Source organism: Epinephelus lanceolatus, chromosome 15, assembly GCF_041903045.1.
Source record: "Epinephelus lanceolatus isolate andai-2023 chromosome 15, ASM4190304v1, whole genome shotgun sequence".
NCBI classification, from domain to species: Eukaryota; Metazoa; Chordata; class Actinopteri; order Perciformes; family Serranidae; genus Epinephelus; species Epinephelus lanceolatus.
Window position 1 is genome coordinate 32,609,598 of NC_135748.1, and position 26,142 is coordinate 32,635,739.

Below are 26,142 nucleotides of genomic sequence, written 5' to 3' on the forward strand. Positions count from 1 at the left end.
TACCAAGGTGTTTGTTGCTTATCACTGATATATTTTAAATATGGGAAACTATAAGAGAATAATGTAGCCTAAGTCAATTTAGCTTTAGCTAAGGCTAGCTATGGCTCTCTTACTAGCTAGCTTGAATTGGATTTGGCTCTCCTGCTTTGACTTTTTAGTTTGTCACTAAATTTTGTACTAACTAATAATTTGACAATCCATTTCTTTGAACTGATATGTTTTATATCATAAAAGTTGAGGCTACAGCCTGCTGCCGGTTAGCTTAGCTTAGCTAGAACTGGGGAAAAGAGGTGTTGGCATGGCAACCAAGCCTGCTGCCGGTTAGCTTAGCTTAGCTAGAACTGGGGAACAGAGAGGTGTTGGCATGGCAGCCAACCCTTTGTTCCCTAGCTAGCCTTGGCTCTCTCACCAGCTAGCTTGAGTTGGATTTGGCTCTGAATTTTGTAGTAGTAGTAAAATCTGACATGCCATGCCTTTGAATTTATATATTTCTATTACATAGAAATTATGTGTTCGATGAGAAGATCAAAAGTTGAAGCTACAGCTAGCTGCTGGTTGGCTTAGCGTCACTAGAAATGGGGAAAAGGGCTGGTTGTCTGGCAGCCCCACCCAACCCAACTCCGTTCATCTGCAATTTGTTACCATAAAACAATATATTAAACTATTTCAAAATATTATACATTAAAGTAAAGTGACATGAAAGTAGCGTAACAACGCAAACGTCAAATTGTGGATTTTACAATCAGAAGCTGAGATGCTAGGCTAGGCTACCATTTTGTAGAATAAGTTTGGCTGTTTTTATTCACCATGACTGGATTTAGATACCTTATTTAGTCAGACACACTTAAATACCGAGATGTTCATTAACATATATTTTAAATATGGGAAACTATGAGAGGATAATACAATTAAATTTAGCTTTAGCCAAGGCTAGCTGTCGCTCTCTAACTAGCTAACGTTAGCTTGAACTGGATTTGACTCTCCTGCTTTTATTTAGTGTTTTGCTGAATTTCGTATTAACTGAAAATCTGACATTTTTTGAACTGATATATTTTAATTCTTACAAATTGTTATGTGTTAAACAAGAGGATCAAAAGTTGAGCTACAGCTAGTTGTCGGTTAGCTTTGCTTAGCTAGAAATGGGGGGAAACAGCTGGTCTGCCTTTAGCAGGCTACAGTTTGACTATTTCTTTGGCTATTTCTATTTGCCATTTACTGGATGTAGATACCTTATTTGGTCGGACATATTAAAATGCCAAAATATCATTATCATTGATATTAATAGAGAGGTCAAGGTAATAACAGGTAGGATGGATGTCTTGCTTACAACTACATTATGGGCTTAAATTTAAGTGCTAACTCTGATACATTCTCCACTTAAACATTTGGGATGACCGCTGAGTTTACATATTAACCTCTGCCTGTTCAACGTCCTGCGGATTCACACAGACTGACTGAGGGGACTCCAGCCAACTAACCACCAGTGTGAGGGTCTGCACGCTGAGCTGCGGTCATGAAATGGTTAACCAAAGATGCAAGAAGTGCGTGAGTCTGTCTGAGCATGTGCTGCTGCTGCTGCCGCTGCTGCTGCAGTGAAGTAAAATGTGTCAATTTCCACCGGACAGCAGAGACACCGTGGAGGAAGGAGAAGCCGGGGACAAGAGCCGAGCTGCAGACTGACACCGCGACATCCTGGACAACCTCCCCGGGTGATGTGTTTGATCCGCTGGCCTGTGTGCTGAGGGAGACGCCGCAATCTGAAGGTAAAAAAAAAATCAACAACACTGCACCGGGGGATGATTCACGTCCGTCTGTCCGCTGGCGCCGACATGTAGCCAACATGTTAGCATGGGTTTTCATGATAACAACATATGTGTGTGCGGAGCTTTTGAATGATAAAATGCGTTGGTTTTATTTATTCACCTAGCTTTATATTATGAATAGCGTCCGGTTATCTTAATGAGTGTTTGCATGCAAGCTGACAGGTTTACAAGCGTGTTTTTAATTGCGCTGCAAATGAAACGCAGTGTAATTAATGCAAAGTTCATAGCTGCACACAGTGCCATAACACAGGACGCATTCCTCTTCATTCGGCATGTTTTTCATGCACAGTTGGGCTGTTACACCTGTTCAAATATGGATAGGACTGGCGATATAAGCTCAGAAACAGCACTCTAGCTGCACCCAGCGTGTGTCTTATAGATTTTAATTATGCTTTATAGGCTGCAAAAGTATTTCCAAGTCCCCTTCATGACAGTATAGGGTGCTTTTTTGATTATTTGTAGAGGATAACCATACCGCACTGCTCAGTGGGAAGGAGGCGTGATGCTGCAGCGGAGTCCCAGCAGCCGGGCCTGCGCACTGGCCCGTAGTTTCCAGGGACAAAATAAGATGACTTTGGCCATCTAGCGTAATTACAACCAGTGGAGTTTTATCTACAGAGCTGATCCATTCCTGTCATGATATCATTTCATGGTCACATTTATGGATGGCTGTGTGTTGGATTGCCATAATCCCTCATTGATACCATATAAGGCCTGCAGTTCACTATCATTTGGGTGAGATAATCCCTGCTGCTGCTGCTGCTGCCTTGGTAGCCTATATTCCCCCTCAGCTTTACACTGACTGTATTGACATTTTTGACCTATTTGTAACCCACGCACCAGGCTTCACAGCGAGGATTCCCAAAAACACCCCATGACTTAAAAAAAACAATCAGCCCACCTCAGCTGCGTGGACACTTGGTCTAAGTTACGTGGTATTAAGTACCAGCCTGTCATAATGCACTCATGCAGGTTTTTCAGTTCCTGTTTCTTATTCTAAGAGACCATATAGGGTATGTTGGGAATGCCCGTTTGTGCGGCAGGTTAGAGGCACATAAAAGGTCAGTGTTGAGGCAGAGGAAAGTTTCCACACCATAATGTTCCTGCGTGTGAGTAAGGATACAGTAGAGGTGGAAATCACTTTGCTGATGAGAATAATTTTGCTCATCTTAAAAATTCATAGCCACTGACTGCAGTTGCGTTTCCTCATCATCACTGTTTGATTTCAGTATGTACATCAGTTAATGAACACAGCACCATATATCACACCTTACCCCAGACTGCTTCTTGTCCAAGCTGTCAGGTTCAGTTCAGTACAAACTAACCTATAAAAGCACTGTTTATATACTATTTTTTTTGAGTGACAGTTCAAATATTTGTTTACATGTGCTTAAGACCTCGTGGGACTGGACAAATAGGAAATGAAGACGCACAAATAGATGTTGAGGGGAAGATGTTACTTTCCCAAATCAAATTTCTCCTGTGTGTGTGAGGGAATTTTAAACCAAAAAAAAAAAAAAAGACAAAACTTAATTTCTGTACAGCTGAACTCCAACATAGGTCCAAAATGCTCCACAATTAAATTAATAAAAGCAAGCAAAGCAAGTGAGCATAATCATGTAAAGCCCTATTTGTATGGGACTAGTATTACTTGAAAGACCTTTGGTAACTTGTATTTATTGCAGAGGCCATCAATAAACTTCTAGGCATGTTCGTAATCTATCATATTTCGCCAAATACATAGGTCAGTGATAATATTAGTCCTATACAAATTGGCATTTTGTCATTTTCTTGTTCTGCAAGGTTTTTTGTTTCCTCTGCGCCTTTTTTTCTGCCTCTCTTCCAGTCAAGAATTATGAAGGCTGCTGGCAGATATAAATGAAAGTTTTGACTGTATTTGGGTGCAAATTCAAGAGGAGGAGGACGCTCACCTCGCCACACAGCATGGAGACCCATTTGCAGATATCATCTTTCGAAATGTCGCTCTTCTGATGGATTTGAGTTTCCTCATTCTGAGAATGGATCTCCATGCTGTGCAGTAAGATGAGCCTCCTGCACCCAAAATGCTGTTAAAACTTTCATTTATAATTGCCAACGCAGCCTTCGTAGTTCTGGACAAGGAAGAAGGCAGAAAAGAGGTACAGAGGAAACAAACTTAAAAGACTCCAAATTACTGAGATGCCGATATGCACAGACTAATATGATCACATAACCTCCTCGTTTGTCGTCGTTGAGTGGAAGAAATTACATTCCCAAATCAAATTTCTCCAGTGTATGTGAGGGAATTTTAAACCAAGAAGCAAAAATGACAAAACTTTATTTCTGTACAGCTGCACGTTCGCAAAATGCTTATTTATTTATTTATTTATTTATTTACCTTTATTTAACCAGGTGAGTCAGTTGTGAACAGTTTCTCATTTACAGTGACAACCTGGCAGCACAGAGAGTCAGACACATTCAATCACAGTGCTCCACAATAAAATTAATAAAAGCAAGCAAAGCAAGCTAGCACAATTGTATAAAGCCCTATTTGCACAGGATTAGTATTACTAGCTATTACCAGTTCGCACAGACTCATTGTTTGGTGAAATATAGTTAATAATTTGTGGAAGAATTTCGACTCGACAAATTTAAGATATGGCAGCTTTGAATGGGATTAACATCTCACATGACCTCAGCAATTATTACAAATGACCCGTGGTCCCCAGGTAGTACTAGTCCTGTGTGAATAGAACTAAAGTTAAGTTTTAAATAACAACAAACTAGCAAAGAAATTACTCCCCAACTGATGTATTGTTATTGGCATGCACATTTATGTGTATATTAACTAATAATTGCCAGGAAATTGCAATTAGGAAATGCGACTGATATGTTGGAAGTAGTTTGGGGATGGAGTCAACATTACATTTTTCACTGAGAGGACTTGCAAGTTTATGTTTTCACCGAAGACTATTCTTTCTCTGTACATATGTTGTCACAATTTGTTAATAACCAAATTTAGGGGTTCCTTTTACTGTAAAAGATGAGTTTATGTGGGAAAAAAGAAAATTGGCTTCTATATTGTTGTTTTTTAACCCTCAAATATCAGTATTGGCCTGAAAAAGCCAGTATCAGTCGGAATCCACGTAAAAAAAAGATTTTTGGGTGATGCAGTTGTACAATGTGAGTTTTGTGTTTGCTTTAGTAGAGGTCTCTGTATCTTTGGGCCAACCCACAAAAACACCACAAACAACAGTATGCTAAATATCTCACTTTGTTAAAAGCAGATGACAGATCAGCTCAAACCCTCTATTGTCTTTCAAAGATTGTTGTCCCTTAAACCTTCACAGAGCAGCCAGCATCAATTATGCATTGTCAACGATTGATTATAAAGCTTCTTTGTCTGATAACAGATTAACATGCGCATGCATCCCTCCATTAGAGGCATTACTCTCCACGGCACCATGATGACCATGTCAGTAAATCTCCTGCTTTCTCTGTAGCTGCTCCAAGATTTCTAATCTATGGGGCATGACCCACATGCTATTCAGGACAGAGGGCTTAGCTCCCATGTCTTAGGGTCTTTCATTAAACTGCAAAGAGCTCAAGAGCTGTAATGAGTGTGTGGGGGAGTGAAAGAGGCAGAAGAGGAGATACTTTTAGAGAGGGTCTGAACCCTGTTTAAAGGTAATTTTGTGGATGTTTATTGAGTGATAAAGAGACAAACAGAAAGGCAGAGAGACAGGAGGTTACAGAGAAGACGAGATACATCAGAAGACCCCCCGTCAGCAGATTAAATAACCCAACAGAATAGATTAAAAGTCAGCTGATTGTAACACACTGAGCATCCAGTTGGACTTTGCACCATCAATGTGAATGTCAAAATGACAGGGAGAGGTTTTGTTGCAACATCAGCTGAAAGTGACAGCTCAAGCAGCATGCCTCATCAGAACTGTGTGTCGAATAGTCAAATAGTTACGGAACCCCCCCCTCCCCCAAACGAGCTGCGGTAATCACACTTTTTCCCCTCTGTCCCAACACCTAATAATGCGGATATAAAGTGTCCTAGGAATGACTCCTAAAACTCGGAGATGAGGTAGCATTTCTGCACGTCCGAGTCCCTTATCTTGAGGTCAATGAGTTTTTTTAATGTGTCTTTGGTTAGATGGCTAAAGTAAGGTCTGTGGTTAACGCAAGTTTAAGAGACTTTAGCTTTTTGTTTTATGTCATAAAATATGACAGTAAAAACCCCACTCGTGAATTTTGAAGCCTTTATATGTGTTGAAAGAGGCAGTTGCTAATAGGTGGCTAAATGAAACTACAGAACGACATCATGGCGAAAACAGCTTTACAGCCTCATTGTAGAAGGGATGTGAAGTCATGCGATCATGGTGTAGTTCGTTGATAGCCTAACGTTAGCTTTTTACTTCTGCCGATTGCATTTACACTTCTTTGTTGCTGAACAAAATGTGTAAGTATCAGAAAGGTTTGTTTGCCACAGAGCTTATTTTCTGTAATAATCCAAAATCCAATGGAAAAATCCCACTGGCCTTTTGACCAGAGACCCAGGGTGATGCTAACTTCCGTGTTCGTTGACCTACAGAAAAACGTAATTTCTGGAGCACTCTATCGGCTGATACTGAGTTCATGTGAGAAATCAGTTTTTCTTTGTATACCTCACTGTGATTTTCTTATCTTTCATTCATATATCAAGAAACTCACACACTTTTTAATTATGTTTTTGTATTTGTTAGTTTCTATACTTTGATCCAACAGTATTTTTTATGGTTTAAATAATTGTATATAACAATAGAGATATATCTACATATAATACTTAAAATTCACTTGAGAAGTTTTTCATAAATAAATAACCAGAGGGTAATTAGCACTGAGCAATACTGACGTATTGTCAAATATTGTGACAAACACTTTTTTCTTTCTTTTCCCCCCTTCTTGTTTCATTCTTGTTTTGATTACATGGTCTTGATCTTAAAGCCCTGGGCTACTTAAAAAAAACTGTGTTCTGATACCAATGTCTAAAATAACATTTTGGCCTATAACTGATATCAATGTTAACTGATATTTATGTTTTTGTTGTTGATATATGTGCCAGGGAAACAAAGAAACATTCATTATTTTAAAAGATACTGAACTGCTTTTAGGTCATTCAGCATTACACTATCACAATGAGCACAGATACAATCAATAACTTTATGAAACAATCCTCAACACAACCTTCTTTAAAACATCTTAATATTTTATAATGACCGATATCTCAGCATCCCTCGCTGGAACACTTTAAGTTAAGAAAATCATATAATTTGAATGTAACACAGCCTTAAATACATGTACAAAGCCATTTTCAACATGACTTTCACCATGACAATTACCCAAGCCTAGCAGATTTTCCTATTATGTTATTGCATATTTCTTCTCTGCTCTGTTGCATTTTGTCTGTTTTTGTAACACCATTGACTCAGTACAGCGTCTCTTTGACACCTGCTCTGCTTTTAATAACGTTAGTAACCTGATGCCAACCACTTGTATTGGATTAGCAACACGACATTTCTTTTTAAAGGGTAATATAAAAACTTACACATCATCTATACAACATTAAGTACAAAGGGTTGTGAATCTCAGGGAACAGATCAATAGAGTCTTTTGGATATGAACCGTTCAGAGTCCAGCTCCAGCCATTCTGTGTACATAGAGCCCTCCTCCCTCTCTACTCTACTTGTTTTGTTCGGGCTTTCACCTTGCGGATATAGAAAAGATGCCTACTATAAAGTTATATGAGGCTCTGTAGGCTGTGCTGTGTTCAGGCTTTTAGTCTCAGCTCTCATGGCGTGTCTCCAGCTCTATCAGAAGTGTACTTGTTTGTGATACTCAGATACTTTATGTGTCTCAGGGGGCATATCTGGATTTAGGGGGGGGGTGGAGAGAGGAGAGTGTGCTAGTTTGAAACCTGGCAATGGCTGAGAGTGCAGTTAGGGAAGTGGAATCATCATCATCACTATCAAGTCCTTTGTCCGTCACAGGTATGTGAAATATGTGAATAGGTTTTAACTATTTGTGAACAGTGTGACATAGGAAAGATGTGGAGCTGTACGACTGTTCACCTTCAACGGCATTCTTACTGTAGATTAGGAACAGGGAGGGTAAGGGTTTAAGAAATTAAATACAGGGTTCCTATGCAAGTATGGAAAGTATGGAAAAGTATGGAAATAATTTGGATTAAAAAGTATGGAAAATGAAAAATAAAGTATGGAAAAATATTTATGTTTCCAGACTATTATCACTGTTCTAAAATACTGTTTTCTAAAATAGAAAATTAGGTATTTCCAAAAATAATTTAATCAATCTGGATTGTGTTTTATGCCGGGCCAAGCACAGTTTGTGTGAGAGCAAACGTCTCAGAAAACATACCGCCCCTTTTACCTGATTGACAAGTGGTATGTCCAGTCCGCTGCCCCATGACCCTCCTCCAGCCCCCCAGGTATCAAGTTTCACTCCAACACTGCACCTTCGACAAGAAGACAAGTTTCACATGGTTCACAATGGGTAGATGCAAGTTTTTGGATGGTTTGATAATACCGTATATAAATACTGGTTGGCCAAGGATTCCCAATTCACACACAGAGCTAGATGCAAGCTTTGTGTGAAATCTTTTGACATCGCCAGCATGGGGGAGAAGGCGATTCTGAGCCACATAAAAGGAAAAAACACCAACGTCTCGTTACTGCATCGCTTCCACCCAGAGTCCCAACCTTTTTGCCTCAGCCCAGACATTGAACTTACCTGAGTTTTTATTTGCATGCCATTATGGTACTTGGCTACAATCGCTTATTAAGAATAATTAAATATAGTGTGAAATATGATGCACTGATATATTTACTCAGATGTCGCATATTCTCTGGAAAAAAAACAAAAAACGCAGAGAAGTCTGGAAATTAGGGTATGGAAAAGTATGGAATTTTGAAATAGATGTCAATCACATTCCTTGGAAATGTAAAGAAAGTAATGTAAACAAATTCAAACACACACCTCCTACTATAATATTGAAATAAAAGAAAACAGGGAGTTTGATGTAAAAATACTTGAAAAAATACAGATTCTTTTTGATCACATATAAATGAATAATCAACACTAGAGCTGCAACAATTAATCAGTTAATCAATTAGTTGTCAACCATTTAATTAGCCACCAACTCATATGATAATTTATTAATGGGTTTGAGTATTTTTTTTAAGAAAAGAAAGTCCAAATTCGCTGATTCCAGCTTCTTAAATGTGAATATTTTCCGCTTTCTCTCTCCTCTATAACAGTAAACTGTTTATCTTTGGGTTGTGGCAATACAAGACTTTTGAGACAGTCATCTTGGGCTTTGGGAAATTCCGATTAACATTTTTCACCATTTTTCAACATTTTATAGACCAAACAATTAATTGATTTATTGAAAATATAGTTGACAGAATAATCGACAATGAAAATAATCTTTAGTTGCAGCACTAATCAACACAGGGACACCAGATTTGAAATTGGAAAACCATCTCCCCACACACTTCCGACATCAGAACTGGGAAGGCTCCGTTCCACAGTTTTTGTAATTTTACGTAACCGACGATCCGATAAATACTTAATGCAGTGATTGGCCCATTGTGAGAAAGGACAAGAGGTGAGAAAGTGGGCAGGATTTGAACTTCTCCCTAAAGCTCCCTTTTATTATCCACACAGCTACAACCAGGTATTAAGATTTCGTCCTTCTCTGTGACGTCAAACATTTCGTCCCTGCTTTGAGTGTGACCGTTAGGATCAGTTATAAATGTTTTTGTCCTTAGATGTGGTTGGATGACACTTCCAACAGACTTGTTTTTTCAAGGATATCTCGGCCATAAGGGGTATTACAACTCTATTTGCTTACGACCAGATGGAGAAGGAGACGTGATGCTGTTTAGGATTAGAGCCAGCTTGCTGTTTCAGGGGTAATTGATCTGTGTTTGCAATTGATCGGGATCAGTTTATTTTGTGCTGCCTTGGAAAGTCCTCCTGCTCCCAACCACCTCAGCACCCCTGTCCCCCCCCCCCCAATTGACATACACCTCTCGTCAATCGCTCAGTCAATTTCTCATCACGCACACAATAAGCAAAGGTGATCAAGATCAATTAGTGATGACTCAAGACGGCTGTTTTACTATGTGTGCAGCAGTCAGCTTTCAGGTCAGTAGAGCTGCATAGATACATTATTTTTTATTTTTTTAAATGTCATTATTTAGCAGTTTTGTCCCTCCTGTCAGCTCGTCAGTATCGTGGCTTATTTAAGTCAGAAAAAATAAGGCACAAAACAAAATTATTAGCCTTAAATCTGCAGTATTTTCACACAGTCAGATGCAACTACAAGTGCAGCTGCTGTTTCCATCACTGCTGATGAAGCGGTGGTGAGGTCACCTTGGTCACTGGCACTTAACCGCATTGGATACTGCTGGTTTCTATACGCCACGCCGCAGCCTCCCAAAGTGACCTTCCAAAAGTCTGCATAGGCCTTGGATCCATGCCACAGCCAGAGCCAAAGAGCTACAGTACATGAACAGGGATTATGGTGTGATGAGAGGTCAGCCATGGGTTAGGTTTCTGATTTAATCGCAGATTCAGAGTTCACAGCTGTCAGCGTGCTGCAGTGAAGGCACCTCATTGTTTTTGGTGTTTTTTGTATTCAACCTTGGCCATCTCTCATACTGGTGTTTTCTTTATGCTTGTGTTTGTTTACCTGCTGTCAGAGGAGCGTCTGACTGACAGACCTGTCAGCTTTGTTTTCAACCTCAATCCAAAGCTTCTTCTCACACACGCTCCCTCCCCTCTATCTCGCTCTTTGCCTTTATGTTTCATTTGAAAACACACTCAGCTGGTGTCTTCCCTCTGTGTCCTCAGACAAACCCCCGGCGCTCCATGGTTAGACTTTCCTCCCTTTCAGCTCAGACAGCACCCTGCCTGCGTTGTGTCTCCCCGTGGTCATCGGGAGGTTTACAAAGCAGGCAGCTCTGTCACATTCGCCATTCCGATCACCATCACACTGTGATGTCCCGTAGCGGGGTTCAATAGAGTGCGATGGCGAAGCGGGTCGCCGCAGCAAGAGCTGGCAGGAACCTTGCCAATCGATGCACAGGCCGATGAGAGAGCCGGTGGGTTGGTGGGCGATATCCTACAACAGCTGCAACAACAACAACAGAATCAAATAGCACCCAGTGTGTGAACTGTGTCATGCTGAGGCAACAAGTCAACAGATATGCCAAAATACACACACACAGAAAGGGTAAGTGGGGGCGTCCTGGTGGCTTATGGTTTTAAGACACCAACCATGTAATCACAGCAATGTGGGTTTGAGTCCTGCCAGGGCATTTTTATTGTACGTTATCCCCAGTGTTGGAGAGTAGTTCTTGATTGGGATCTCTTTAAGCTGCCACTATGGTAGCAGCTACTCTTCCTGGGGTCCACACACAAGAAAACAAACACAAAACAAGACGTATACACTCTAAAATCTATGGTTAGCTGCATGTAGTTTAATTAACACTTTAACTACAATTTGCAGTAGTTGGGTTGCACTTTAGCTATATTTACATCTCAGTAGCTTTTTCAGTAGTTGACTACTTTGGGTCCTGTAGTTTATGTAGTTAATCACAAATTATATGTTCATGGTATTCTCATGATGTGTTTTTTTTGACACAATATGGCACAATGCCACAGCTTATTGGCCACAGTTGCCATTTAATAACAATCACCCTTTGCTAAATCCCGCCCCTGGACACAGACTGGCCAATCATAAGCAGCATCAGGCCAGCTCAGACCAGGGTCCGACAACAACACAGCTGTGCTCCATTGACTCTAATGCAATCACTTCAGATTTCCTTCCTTTTCAGGCTGGTTTTGTGGATTTGGAGCTAAATGTTGTGCCTGGGGCACGTCGTGTATTAATGATACTCGTTACCTGGAGAGGTTGGAAAAAGATATACGTTTCTTCCCTGTTCCGAAACCAAAATCAAACCCTGAAAAGTGTAGGATTAGCTAGCTAGCTACTGAAGATATAGCCTACTGAATGTATACACATGCTGCTTTTGCTTTTTAATGATTATAACAGTGAAACAAAGACTGACCCTGCTGTACAGGAACCAGTGAAGGGAAGCAGGGAAACTTTGCTGATATTCAACCAGCTGTGTGGCATCGCAGTGTGTGCAGATGAAGGTTGTTTAACTTCCCCTGGAGATCTCTGCCCGTCCAGGGGCAAAGGTCCGGGTGCTGGCAGATGCACATGGGCGAATTCAAACACCATTCATCTGCACACACTACGATGCCACACAGCTGGTTCAATATCAGAAAGGTATAGTAAATTCAGGGCTAAAAATATGTTGCATTTATGTAATACTGTGCAGAATAACACCTCCTTCAGTTCAGCCTCATAATCATTCAGCTTATTCCAATTCCATCATTGCTGGCAGTTACACAAAGAAAATCTAATCTTAACACCAATACAGTTGATTCATCTAATTAAAAGGAACTTACACACTATTTGTTCAAGGTTTTACTTAATGAAATGCTACAAAAAAAGGAGCACAAAGCAAGTGACAGTTGCTGAGAGTAACGTAAACATTGGACTGTCCCAGTAAAGTTTAAATTTAAACCATATATAATAAAGATGGAGGACATGACAGATACCCAAAAATGTAGCCAAGAAGCCAAAACATGACGATCGCCCCTTGGTGGCTGGCTGCAGTATAGGTCATAAACCTGGCCCTCTCCATGTTAGTGGGTGGGGATGGGACTACAAAATCAAAGTACACATCAAATAATTTTTTTCCAAAGATGGTTTGTGTCATTTCAGGTAGTTCTTATCACGCTGCTGTATGCTCAAGCATTCACTTTTCTGATAAGTTTAGTTTTAATTAATTATTTGATGCTGTAAAAAGGGGGTTTAACGTCATGATTGACAGCCGTGTTTGCGAGTCGAGTGCCTGCAATCAACGCCACGGATACCAGGAACTTGACACCGCAGCCTCTGGCTCCAAATGATGTCACCAGCATACAGTGGCAGTGGCTGTATGTGGGATGTTTTGGGTTCATTTTTGTACAATGGGAGGAAGTGGAGATACATTGTCCATCTTTATATTATACATTATACAGTCATGGGTCAAACACAAAATTAGATTACATCACTCTTAAATGCCAATATATCATGGTCACATGAATTCTGATAATGATAACATAAGCACCATAAATGGTTGAGAACATTAAAAGGTTCTGTTTAAGCCTAACGTCACTGTTTGTTCCTTTGCTTTAAGATCACATTTCAAACCTCAGTCACGTCTCTAGCTTGCCTCAGTTTCAAGTTTCACTTTATTAAAGCATAAATGTGCTAAAAGTGACCATTCGTCCACTCTTCAGGGAATCTCAGAAACCTCTTTGCTCTTTTTACAACACGCTCTCTTCCTGTTTTGTGACAAACAAATCTGCCGTTGCACAGTAAACAATCAGAGGGATTTCTAGTGTAATCTGAGCGGTTGTGTTGACAGTTTAGAGTGCAGTGTTAAGACCTGGAGAGGCTGCCAAACTTCCCAAGAAGTCATTATGATATCCCATTAGGATGTCTCTGATATACAGATGAGAAGCACTGAGAATATGACTTACTGATTTATGGATATTAAACATTAGTAAAAACAGAAATTTTTACACTCACGAAAAATAGACGTGAGTAGGAGGGAAAGCCTACGCTTTGTCAATACCAGCTGTGAGAAGATACTTCTTGCTATATGAAGGTACAGTTCTAAATTTTTAAGTTGACCTAACTTTACCTCTCCTGAAATAGCCATTCATCGTGCATGTATACGGAAGATGAGAAGACTAACATAAAGAGAGAGACTGTAAGACTGTTGTTTATATCTATAGGGTGTTTGGCAGGAAGTTGAGTGTTACATGGCTGAATATTGCATTCCAAATTTTTCATCATTAGGAGCTTAGTGGGCATGTGAGTGCTGAGCAAATGGCGTTGTGCAGGCAATAGAAAAAAGACAGGCGAAGGGGAATTGAATTGTGAAATGGGGAGAGAAAAGTGGATGGGGAGAAAGAAGGTGAACGATCCTCGGGTGAGAGATGAAGGGGGGGTAAAAACACCTGGTAGCAAACAGACAGAGTGATTGGGTCTATCTATCAACAGCAACACTTTGATGCAGACCCTTTAGTGATGAGGAGATTAATACCTTATATCTGTATGTTAAGCATTAGGCAACAACCAGCCACCAGTTAGCTTAGATTAGCATAAAGACTGGAAACAAGGGGGCACATCTAGCCGGTATCTGTCCAAATGCAACAAATTCCACCTTCCAAATTCCAGTAAAAATTTACTTGGCAGTCATGTGCCAAACTATTTTTTGGACGGACACAGTGACTTCCTGAAGTCTTGTTGTCATTGTTTTTGTGTGGATTAAGCCGGGCATACACTGTATGATCTGAGCCCATTTTAGAAATGTTTTTAATCCCAACTTCCACTCAACAAGTAAATATTCTGTGATGTAAAGCTAAAGCTCAAATTTTTGGAGTGCTCACACTGCACGGTCTAATCCTCAAGCCTCAAGGGGGGTGAATGTGAGCGCAAATGGTTCTCATCCAATGTCAGCTGGGATAGGCTCCAGCACCCTAGTGACTCCTAACAGGATAGGCAGTTACAGAAAATGAATTAATTAATGAATGAATAACTGAGCTTTTGAGGTGCTACCTGGTGGATCTTACCACCTTCTGGCAAAGCTAGGCTAGCTGTTTCTGGTCTTCATGCTAAGCTAAGCTAATGGATATCAATCTTCTCGTCCAACTCAGCAAATGAGCACATTCCCCAAAATGGTGATGCTTTCAAAGTTCTTGCATTGATGACTATGTGATTGATGTTTTTCAACACAGAAGTCACAGGGAAAAGTCAGTTTAGCTTGCTTTACTATATGATATGTAACTAATCCTGTTCTGATATATTCCTGTTCTGATGTAGTAAACCCATTTTACTGAATCTGGTTCTCTCAGCAGGATAAAGCATTATGCTGAAATATTTTGCAAAACAGTGTTTGACCCAGGCATGCTTGGATAGATGGGAGGAGAGGGAGAGTTTCCCAGGCAGGCAGTGAAAAGATGGTATAAGGGGTTTAGGGAGGTCACTTGGTCCATTGCTGTGGCCCAGTTCCTCACATGAAACCCTTGTTCCTTGTTTTGGGAGAAATGTGCTAATCCCCATGGGCCCACTCTGGGCCCCAGCCAGCCTTTGAAGACAAAAAGAGCCAAAAAAATCGGCTTTTGTTCTTCAAACAAGCTTTTGTACTCCTAACCTCTCTGTGAGCTTGTATTTTACAGAGCAGTTATGATCCATTGTATAATGGTTGCTGTTATGACACAGTTTCCTCTGGATGTATTGTATAGTAGATGATATACACACAGTGGCCTTCTCAAACCATGTGGTCTCTGAGCTCCTCGGTATGATGCCGTTTGCCTTCAGTGTTTTTTATTAGACATGCGGCGTGATAAATAGAGGAAGGATCCAACCCTGCGTGGGCCTCCTGACACCTGATACCAAAGCCTGTGTGCGTCAAGCTGCGGGATTTGGAAAAAGAGCACATGATGTAGGCAGTCAGATGATAAAGCTATACCTTACATAAGAGACCCTTTCAGTCAGTCAGTAAATAGCATCAAGTGAGGGAAGGCCGTGGAGTTAAAGTGCTCTGAAGCCCTGCTGTCTCTAATTTCATCTTTCTGATGTCCGTCAAGTTTTTCATTGCCTTGTCCTTCATTGAACTTTGGCTTGGCACCATTTGCAATTCAAGTTGTAATCCTTACGATTTCACCCCTGGTTGATTTGGGGACACCTGTGGTTCCTGACCAAGTGCAAACACTCATTGAGCAGCTACTTTAGCAGAAGAGCAGCTGGTGCCTATACTCGAAGAATAAATTAATGAACATTATTTCACCTGAAGACAGAGTGCCTTGTGCTTTTTTCATGGTTGTCTGCATTAATTTGAGACTTCCCAGATCTTGTTTTTTGTTCTACTACCTGCCTTACCAAAGAGCACCTGTTGGACCAGACATCAGATCCAAGCAGCGCTTCCTTTTCTCATTGTGACCTCTTGTATTGTTTCCAGTGCAGCCAAACAAACACATCGTTTAATACAAAAGCCTGTCAATAATCTGCTTTTTCCATTATGTCAGGAGCAGCAGTGATGATTTCATGCTGTGCACAGTATAAGTAGTTTTCCACACAACAGCAGGACACAGTAAAAGGATTTGGTTACTTGCTGAGGAGTTGGAAGTGTGCAGCCTGTCGCATACAGACCTATTTAAAACTGAGTTGCTGTTAAAAATACAGAAAATGACATGTCTTGTTTGGTGGTTACATGTTTGATGAATGATCATGATAAGCACTAATAGAGGTGACATACATTGTTTTTCCTGTGGCTTCTACACAATAAAAGTCACCCTATGTTTTGCGAGTTGAATGCTTTTAATGTGAAGCAGCAGCAGTAGGATGTTCAGTTTGAATTATCAGTAATTTAATACAAGTCCGACAGCGAGGCTGATGATCAATGAGGTAAAATTACGCTGGATTACATGCTGCAGTGTTTCTTGTGAATCACTCGTGGAAATGGCGGACTCCGCCACTACGATAAGGCTCTGCTGAATGTAGACAGATTAAATGTTTATTGCCAACTCGGGCTGAGCAGTATACCGATATTGTATCAATATCGTAATATGAGACTAGACATAGTTTAAAATTTTGGATATTGTACTATGGTAATGTGTGTTGTCTTTTACTGGTTTTAAAGGCTGGATTATAGAAAAGTGGTGTAATTTTCTGAACTTACCAGACTGCTCTCGCTATTTTGTTTTTTGCTGTTACCCATTTAGTCATTATATACATATTACTGATTATTATTTATCAAAAATCTCATTGTGTATATATTTTGTGGATGCACTAATAGCCAACCCTACAATACATTGCAACATTGATATTGAGGTATTTGGTTAAAAATATTGTGATACTTGAGACACCACTGTTATTTATGATACACTTTCATGTTTAGATTGTACTGCCTCCCTAGATTACTTTAAAGTAGCCTGGGCAGATTATTTGGGGGTTACTATTTTGGAAGAGACGTGGACAAAAGCCCAATTACTGGTACATTCTTCCTCAGTTTGTGCTAGACATGGACTTTTGCAATTTAAAGTATTGCATACACTTCTCTTATCAAAAAATACGCTCTGTAAAATGTATCCAAATATTATTTCATGAGCTTTAAATTAAGTTGGATGGAGTTGATTTATTGTACTGTGTTGCCTTTGTGTCATTTTTCTTACACCTGTCTTTCGCTCCTCTTCCCTCAGACCTGCAACTCATCATCACAAATAGAACATTTGTGTGATAACAAGAGAAAGGATGGTGACCATGGAAACCCCAGAGGCTCCTGTACCTCTCACGGCGCTGTCACGCTGGTATCTCTACGCCATCCATGGCTACTTCTGCGAGGTCATGTTCACAGCCGCCTGGGAGTTTGTGGTGAACTGCAACTGGAAATTCCCGGGGGTGACCAGCGTGTGGGCGCTCTTCATCTACGGCACCTGCATCCTGATCGTGGAGCGGATGTACCTGAAGCTGCGCGGCCGCTGCCCCGTGCTGCTGCGCTGCATCATCTACACTTTATGGACGTACCTGTGGGAGTTCGGCACGGGGCTGCTGCTGCGCCAGTTCAACGCCTGCCCCTGGGACTACTCTGAGTTCCGCTACAACTTCATGGGACTGATCACGGCCGAGTATGCCGTGCCCTGGTTCTGCGCCTCCTTCATCGTGGAGCGCTTGGTCATCCGCAAAACGCTGCGGCTGCGCTTCCACGAGGGGCCGGAGGACGGTTGGTCAAACCATCGGTTAGATGGCGGGGGCGGAAGAGGGACAGGAGGACCTGTGGGTGGTGGGAGGAGGAGAGAAAGAAGCAGAGGGATGAGAAATGATGCTAACGGCTACCTTAAAGGAGAATGAAGGAAGGAAGAACACAATCTGAAACCAGCCCAATCGCCCTGCTACACCTCCTCTACCCTCCTCAGTCACTTTTCATAAGCAGTCCTCCCCCATTAACTGTTCAGGGGGGAGACAAACTGACAGCCATGTACACTGGGCTGGTGTGCAGAGGTGTACAGAGTATCAGAACAGCCAGAAAACAAAATCTAACTGAGGCTTCAAACGCCTAAAATCACTCACTGTGCTCTCTACTGACAACAGAGGCACAATAACTCCATGCTGCTGTGTTTGCTGCATCTCATAACACACCCACCCATCTCCATGTGGGGTTGACCTTAAGGAGACCAAGGTCTTGAATGGCCAGGATGACACCTTCAGTATCTCCTGTCCCACAGACTGCACAGACCTCGGGATGATTAAAAAAAAAACTACTGTTGCAAAGATTAGTGTTATCGTCCCGCGAAGGAACAAATTCAAAAACAATATTTCTGTTTTTCAAGGGCACATCAGTCTATCTGAAAGCAGAAGGCTTGCTGCATACAAATCCTAATAACAAGTAGCTACAGCTGTTCTTTTTAAAATGTACATACTGTCCTTTAGTATTATTCAAAGTACTGTAGTAATGTAGCTACAAAAAGCTCTTTAAGAACATACCGTCCACCCTGAGGCTCTGTGTGTCCGCTTACATCATGAAGAATGTTTTTAGTGAATACCCACAATGCCTGGAAAAAAATGCATGAAAAAGTTGTCTTCCAATATAATATACATTTTTACAAAGTTCATTTAGCAGTCATTCTGTCCGTCAGTCTGCTGCTTGTGTGTGTGGGGAACGAGAGTAGCTCAGGCAGTGGAGCCGCTCGACCAGTTATCACGGTCGATTGGCGGTCGTCTCCTCCTGACAGCATGTTGAAGTGTCCTTGAGCAAGACACCGAACCCCAAACTGCTCCTGGCGAGCAGGTACACGGCCTTGCATGGCAGCTTCCCCACCATCCGTGTATGAATGGTCGTGTGTGTCAGCTAATGTGAGGGATTTTAAGGCGCTAAATAGATGCAGTCCATTTGCTATAATAGCAGGGGCGCTTTTCTGTTAATGACAATGATTATGAGTCATGAGCAGCATAAAGCACCAAATCTCTGGCTAATTTTTTTCAGTTTTTCAGAAAAGCTTTTCATGTTTGCATGTCCATTGTGTGCGCTTTAATGTCATCTCGATTCTGCTGCTGTCACAAAGGCCTCATTTCTTAATTTTCATTCACTGAAAATCAATCAGTCAATTCATACAATTTTCTTGTGAGAAGTTTTTTTTCGTCACGCCAGCTGCCACACGATCAAAGAAGTTTGTCCATTGATAAAGTAGCAATAGTCAAATTTGAGTGACACAGAATGACAAGTGGTTCAGGTGTAACGTCAGGTTTTCAGATTTGAGGATGACCTGTAAAGAACAAACGGTACATTCACAGGTTTTGCCCATTGGAGCGTTTGTTCAAAGTGTTGTGGCTCGTCACGTTTTCATGACCTCTTTCCTTATTTGTGTTACAGTTTGACAAGTGTGTGAAGTGAAGAGCAGGAAATATGCAGCAGATATAATGAAATGATTAATTAAAGGAAACCCTCACATTTGCTGCTCATCTCTTTCCAGCATTAACGATCTGTGAGTCACAATTGATTTGGTTTCCTTGGTGAATAATGACCTCTGTGGCGTTGCACAAGACTTAGAACAGTTCAGGTAGCATTAGATTAACTGTCACTGGATTCTGAATGGTCTTAACTTCACAGCTACATGGCAACATCCAGACATCTGGTACTCCGAGCAGGTGAAAACATGCTTTTTGCGAATAATCCTCTGGTGTTGTTACTCTTACTGTTGATCCTGACACTTCCTGTGCTCTGTGAGTGAAAAGATCAAGGACTGTGCGCTCACCTTAATGCACACGGGAGCTGACGGTAACGTTTTTAGCTTGAGTCGGTGGATCTGGTGCTACTGCGTGAAACAGTTGTGACACTTCAAGGTGCCAGGGGACTCACAATATACATGAAATGGAAACATGGTTGCTGATTCCTCAGGAGGACCATTCATGTTATTGACTCTATCACAACATTTTGTGCTGACAATAGCTGAACTTCCACATTTTGACCAAAAAAAAATGCAAAAAACAAATCCATGTTTCCACGACACTACTGGACTATGTAGAGGTGTGACCTTCATCATTGTGGCTGCAATGGCATGCAGTGTTTCCCCCTCACTGTCTCCCCTGTGAGTCCATAGGGTGGATGGCAGGAAGCTGTGCCACATGAGGTACACTGCTGCCACCCGGTGGATGAATTGAAAACTGCAGCTGGAAAATGTTTTTTAAAGCTTGGACAAGAACATGAAGGTCACAAATCTGTATTAGGATCAAAAACAAAATGATGTTTTTTTGTTTTTATTATTATTATTATTATTATTATTTTATGTCATTCATGAATCAACAGGCTTAAAAGCAATAGAGGCTTCTGACCCAGCAATGATTACCCAGCTCAAGGCCGTTAACTTTTTCTCTTTAAAAAATTTACTAAACTACATTATGAGAACTGGTATGCAGCTAATGTCTTTATCCAATTCTACTGCTTCGACGAGACAAATCACACAACAACATGCAAAATGAAGTGTATTTGTTCTCTGCAATATGTGAATGAAGGAGTATTAGGTGAGTGTGTATAGTGTGTGTTACAGAGGCTAAATCTCTGTATGTGTATGTGCATGTACAGTATGTTAAAACTGAACTGACTTTCTGGTATTTTTATCTCGAGGTTGCATGTGTCCAAAAGTTTTCAATCTCTCCTCCAAACAGATTTTATCCAAGTGATTATTAGCCCCATGTGCTGTATATTATTTTTTCATTGAAATGTGCAGGTTTTTAGTGAAATGACTACTGTATATCACTCACTTTGATTATGTTACATGTATGATTTATCAAACTTTGGGATTAAATGTATTTATTTGATCATAAAACCTGTTTGATTTGGAAAACATTTCTCTTCTGACTGCTAACAAAAGATTTTTCAATGACCCTTAAATTCATAGGTTGATAAAATATTCCTGCATTTGCATTGTCATTGAATTTGGTACAGACACAATGAATCCTACTGCCTTTTGTGGTTCCCTAAATTTTCCTCTAGCCCAGTGGTTCCCAACTGGTTCAGCCACAAGGTCCAGATTTCTCCTTAGTCATTAGTTCAAGGTCACAGTTTAATACATTCAGCGTTATACTTGTGTTTGACCATGTCTCAAGCTAATTTGCCGTCTCTGTTAAGTAGCTGTTTGTAATTCATTTGCGCTACAGCAGGAAACGGCACTTCAAAATAAAAGCTCTGTGCTGGAAATTCACTGTACATAAAAATAACCTGTGTTTTTTTTTACAAAGTTGGTACATTAGAAAGTCACTTGTGGTTCATTCAGAGTGGACCTGCGACCCACTTTTAGAGCCACTTCTGGACTAGTTGGGAACCACTGCTCTAGCACATTTTCAGGTCAGACATTTAATTTGGTTCAGTCTGGTTTACGACCAAATACCTGCAAAACTATTGTCATACCCATCAGCCTTAGCCGACAACTTTTATCATACTAACATGTTTAGTTAAGATGGTGAACGTGGAACAAGTTTACACCTGTTTAGCACCAGCATGTTAGCACCATAGATACAGTTAGCATTCTGATGTTAGCATTTAGCTCAAAGCAGCATTGTGCTTACAGCCTTACAGAGCTGCTAGCATGACTCTAGTTGCTTAGTGATTTATGCCTTTTAACTTTTAAGAAAATCAAGTTTTTGTATTATTACCCCAATTTTTCCCAAGTGTGCCCTTTCCTCCATCACCACTTACCTACATTTTTATTTTATTTTATTTTTTTTTTTACATTAAGACACTTTTATATTTGGTACGTGCAAATGTTAACCCCTGAAAAAATGTTATCACTGAACTGATAGCTATTTTACAATACATTTATATTTATGTTGGAGGGTATCTGCTTTTATGATTAAATTACCAAGCTCTGGTTTGTGGCTCTTGGTTATTAGCTTACATTTGAGTTTTACAAGTAACCATTAGTTTATCTAAAATATATTTTAAAGAACTTTTAAACTAACTTACAGACTGTTTGGTATTTATGAGGAGGAAAGGGCGGGTGTTAAAAGAGGGAAGTATGTCAAATACTTTTTTAAGCACTGAGGAGGGACTTAAATTTTTATTTTTTAATTTTTTTGTCATAGAGGAGGTTCATACAAGTTTAAATAGTTGTATTTTAGATTTTTTGTACTACAAGTTTTTAGGTTTTTTTTTTTTTTTTTTTTTTTTAAAAACATCACTGAAGATGTGTCCAGGTTGCACCACAAGGTGTATCCAAGTACTAAAGAAAACATGCCTTCCAAGACTGGGGGTTTGGAAGAAATATTTTCTTTAAAAATAAAAATTACAACATTGATCATGGTGAGAAACTGTAAAAAATTTTCATTGGATTTTCAAATTTCTGACAGTCCTTGGACACAACATAAGGGACTTAGCTTCCATCAGGAAAACAAAAATAAACGAATGAATAAATAAAAATGTGAGCTTGAAAGAAGTAATATTTCCTAAAAATCACTTTATTCTACATGTCTCATTTAAAATTTGGCCAACAGTAAACTGTTTGTGCTAATTAAGCAGCATGCAGGATGAGTGAAAAAGAGAGCTTTTTTCAACTCCAGGATTACATCCTCAACTTTTGACTTTCAAACATCAAATAGTAAGTTTTAAAATCTTTTAACTAATCTATGGTGTCATTCAGGGAGGCTCAAGGGAAATATTTGTAGCTTTGGGGAGTGTCAAATTAAACAAGAGTCACACTCCAGCCACCTCCTTCCTCTGATGAGTACAGAACAGTCCTTTACTTAAAAGATTTAACCTGTTTGCGAAGTTGCACTTCCGTTTACGACAAGGAATCTATAAAGGTATTTTATCCTAGTTTTCTTGATGTAGCCCTGCGTTCCAATACCCATACTACCATACTATTTAGTATGCCAGAAAAAGAATTAGTGTGTCCCAATACATAGTATGTCAGATGCAGTATGCCAAAAGTACCAGGATGTTCTACTACATCCGGTCATATTTCGCAGTATGCATGTCAGCATGCTTCTTTGGCCATTCTGACCCACAATCCTTTGCGCAGCGGAAGTTACGTCACACTGACTGAGCTGCGTGTACAACCAACGCCCACACTTCCTTTCATACATGGTTTATTTAATTTGAGATACTAAGACACTACATATTAGGACTGCAATGATCTGATTATATACTGTTACATATCATACAGTTTTGCAAGAACACAGTTACAACATTCAACTTTATTGTGATTATAGTATAATCAGTGTTAGGGTTCAACTATGACTACAATATAGAAGATTCTACCAGTATAGGCAGTGGGGTAAGTGTGGTATAAATAATGAATGCATATGACTAAATATGAATACACTATGGGCCAGGTATGAGCAGTATAGACTAGTAAATATATAAATAGTAAAAGTCAAATACATATTCAGTAATGTAGTAAGAATGTGCAAGTATGTTACACTACAAATAAAAGTAATGTGAATGTAAGGCTGCTTCACGTGCAGACAGAATATAGTGCCAGCAGCTGCACAGCTGTAAATATATTTAACATCAAACATCTGCCAGCAACAGAGAGCTATGTGTGAAGGGGGTTAATGTGCCTACTGGTGACTAGTTCAGCAGACAGGTCACTAATAATAGGCTTGGGACTGTTTACGTGAACACATCAGTTTATTAGAAACAACAACATATATTACGACATAACAGCAACAGAGCTCTCCGGCACCTCCGACGGTATGCACGACTCTGGCGGGCTCGAGGAGAGGAGATTGGCTGCATCTCCGAAGTACAACAAAACAAAATATTCAAATGTGGCGCTACGGACGGCGGCGGAGGTGAGCAAGAGGGTCGGAGTTCAGGGTGGATGTGATGGCGGATGTAGTGTGTCCCAATAGTATGCATACTGCATCCATACTGCATACTACGCTACATACTTTTTAAGGGCAGCTGCAGTACATACTAAAAGCATATAGTAGAAGTATGCGATTTGGAACGCAGGGTAGGAATCAAAATAAAGATGGCGGACAACCTGTAAAGTAAGGAATCCTACAAGGCGTTGCCAAGCAACCCTACTCTGTAATCCAAACGGTTAGAAAAGTCTTCAAGGTTTCGAGAAATACCATCAGAGAAGCGGTAAGTGTTTTTACAAACGACCTTCTTTGTTATCTTTTAGAGAAACCGATAGTTAGTTATCTCTGTAAGCGAAATTTATGAGGCACAAACGGCTGGAAATATCTAACCTGCTTTATAGCGAGCTAACATTAGCTTGATAGCTAACACCTGTGGTTGTGGATGAACTGTTGACCCGGTAGCTTTGTTAGTTTGGTAGCTAAGTAACTTAGCATATTACCTGGAGAAATAGACATTAATATTTACAGTTTTAATAATTTGGCGATGAAAATGAAAAAAAAAAAACACACTTAACAGCAAAAGTATGAGAGTGGTATTTAATAATAACCAACAAGACATATATGCTAATAAGGCTAATGGCCAAGTGTGTGTCATGGCTAACGATCATTGTGGCTCTGTGAGGTTGTACTTGAGCTAAATGCTAACCTCAATGTTAGCATGCTAGTGTTATATCATAGATGTACAGTAGTACATAGTGTCAAGCAGGTATGGTTTACTATTGTAACCGGATTTTAGTGCTTCTTCTGTTTTATATAGGCTATATATTTTTAATGGATTTTTTCACCAAAATAGCATCTATAAAACGTGACTCAGAGACTCAGAATCAATACCAGATATTATCACTGTACATGACACATCTCTTCAAATTTTATTTAAGTGTGTCTTTAATGGTTGAGCAATGTTTTTCATTTGTTTGTTTGTTTTTAATAGCTTCCATGTAATGTGAACCAGACTCAAAATGGATACCAGATATTATTGCGACACAAAAGGCACATCCTTGTATTCGATTTTAGTGTTTCTTCTATTTTTTATGAATATATTAATAGTTAAGTATTGTTTTTTTTTTCAGTAGCTTCCATGTAATGTGAGCCAGTGACAGACATTATCAGTACACAGAGCACACCTTCTTATATTGAATTTAAGTGCTTCTTATCTAAATATTTTAGGGGAAAGTAATGCTTTTTATTTGTTTGTTTGTTTTTTAATAGCTTCTGTGTAATGTGAGCCAGGGACACAAAATCAATACCAGATATTGTCACTACACAGGACACATCTTTTTATAATCCATTTCAGTGCTTCTTCTATTTTATCTAAGTATTTTAATGGTTAAGTAATATTTTTAATAGCTTTCATGTAATGTGAACCAGACTCAAAATCGATACCAGATATTATTGCGACACAAGAGACACATCTTTATAATTGATTTAGTGCTTTCTCTATTTTATATAATGTTTTAATGGTTAAAAAATGTTGTTTTTTTAGCAGCTTCCATGTGATGTGAACCAGTTACTCAAAATCAATACCAGATATTACAGCTACACTGAACACACAAGATACACATCTTCATATTGTATTTTAGTGCTACTTCTATCTTATATAAAATATTTTTTATGGAAAATTAATGTTGTTGTTTATTTTCTTATAGCCTCCATGTAATGTGAAACAGAGAATCAAAATCAATACCAGATATTATTGCTACACAGGACACACATCTTTATAATCGGTTTTAGTGCATCTTCTGTTCTATAAAGATATGAATATTTTAATGGTTACGTAATGTTTTTTTCAGTATCTTTCATGGAATGTGAACCAGAGATTAAAAATCAATACCAGATATTATTGCAACACAGGAAGCAAATCTTGATGATTGATTGTAGTGCTTCTGCTATTTTATATAAATATTTTAATGGTTAAATAGCTTTTTTTTCAGTAGCTTCCATGTGATGTGATCCAGTGACTCAAAATCAATACCAGTTCTTACAACTACACTGGATACACAAGATACATATCTTCATATTGGATTTTAGTGTTTCTTCTATTTTATATAAATATTTTTATTGAAAAGTAATGTTTTTTCTAAAAGCCTCCATGTCATGTGAACCAGAGACTCGAAATCAATACCAGATATTACTGCTACTCAGGACACACATCTTTCTTATAGATTTTAGTGCTTCTTCTATTTTATATAAATATTTTAATGGTGAAGTAATGATTTTTTTTCAGTAGCTTCCATGTAATGTGAACCAGAGGCTTAAAATCAATACCAGATATTATTGCTA

At 39.6% G+C, this 26,142-nt stretch overlaps 2 protein-coding genes across 8 annotated transcripts in view; both read left to right on the forward strand.

Moving 5' to 3' along the window:
* Positions 1 to 1,624: 1,624 nt before the first annotated feature.
* On the forward strand, positions 1,625 to 19,988 carry tmem229b (transmembrane protein 229B). The gene is made up of 2 exons (XM_033641942.2): positions 1,625 to 1,763; positions 17,202 to 19,988. Exon 2 carries the CDS (start codon positions 17,254 to 17,256, stop codon positions 17,848 to 17,850), a length of 597 nt encoding a protein of 198 aa, XP_033497833.1. The 5' UTR covers positions 1,625 to 1,763; positions 17,202 to 17,253; the 3' UTR covers positions 17,851 to 19,988.
* Positions 19,989 to 23,811: 3,823 nt separating this feature from the next.
* Positions 23,812 to 26,142, forward strand: part of LOC117266705 (uncharacterized) — a 227,713-nt gene continuing 225,382 nt past the window's right edge. For all 7 annotated transcript variants that reach the window (XR_013493396.1, XR_013493397.1, XR_013493398.1 and 4 more), the window contains exon 1: positions 23,812 to 24,085. The gene's annotated coding sequence lies outside the window, so the exon portion shown is untranslated. The remainder of the gene's footprint in view (positions 24,086 to 26,142) is intronic.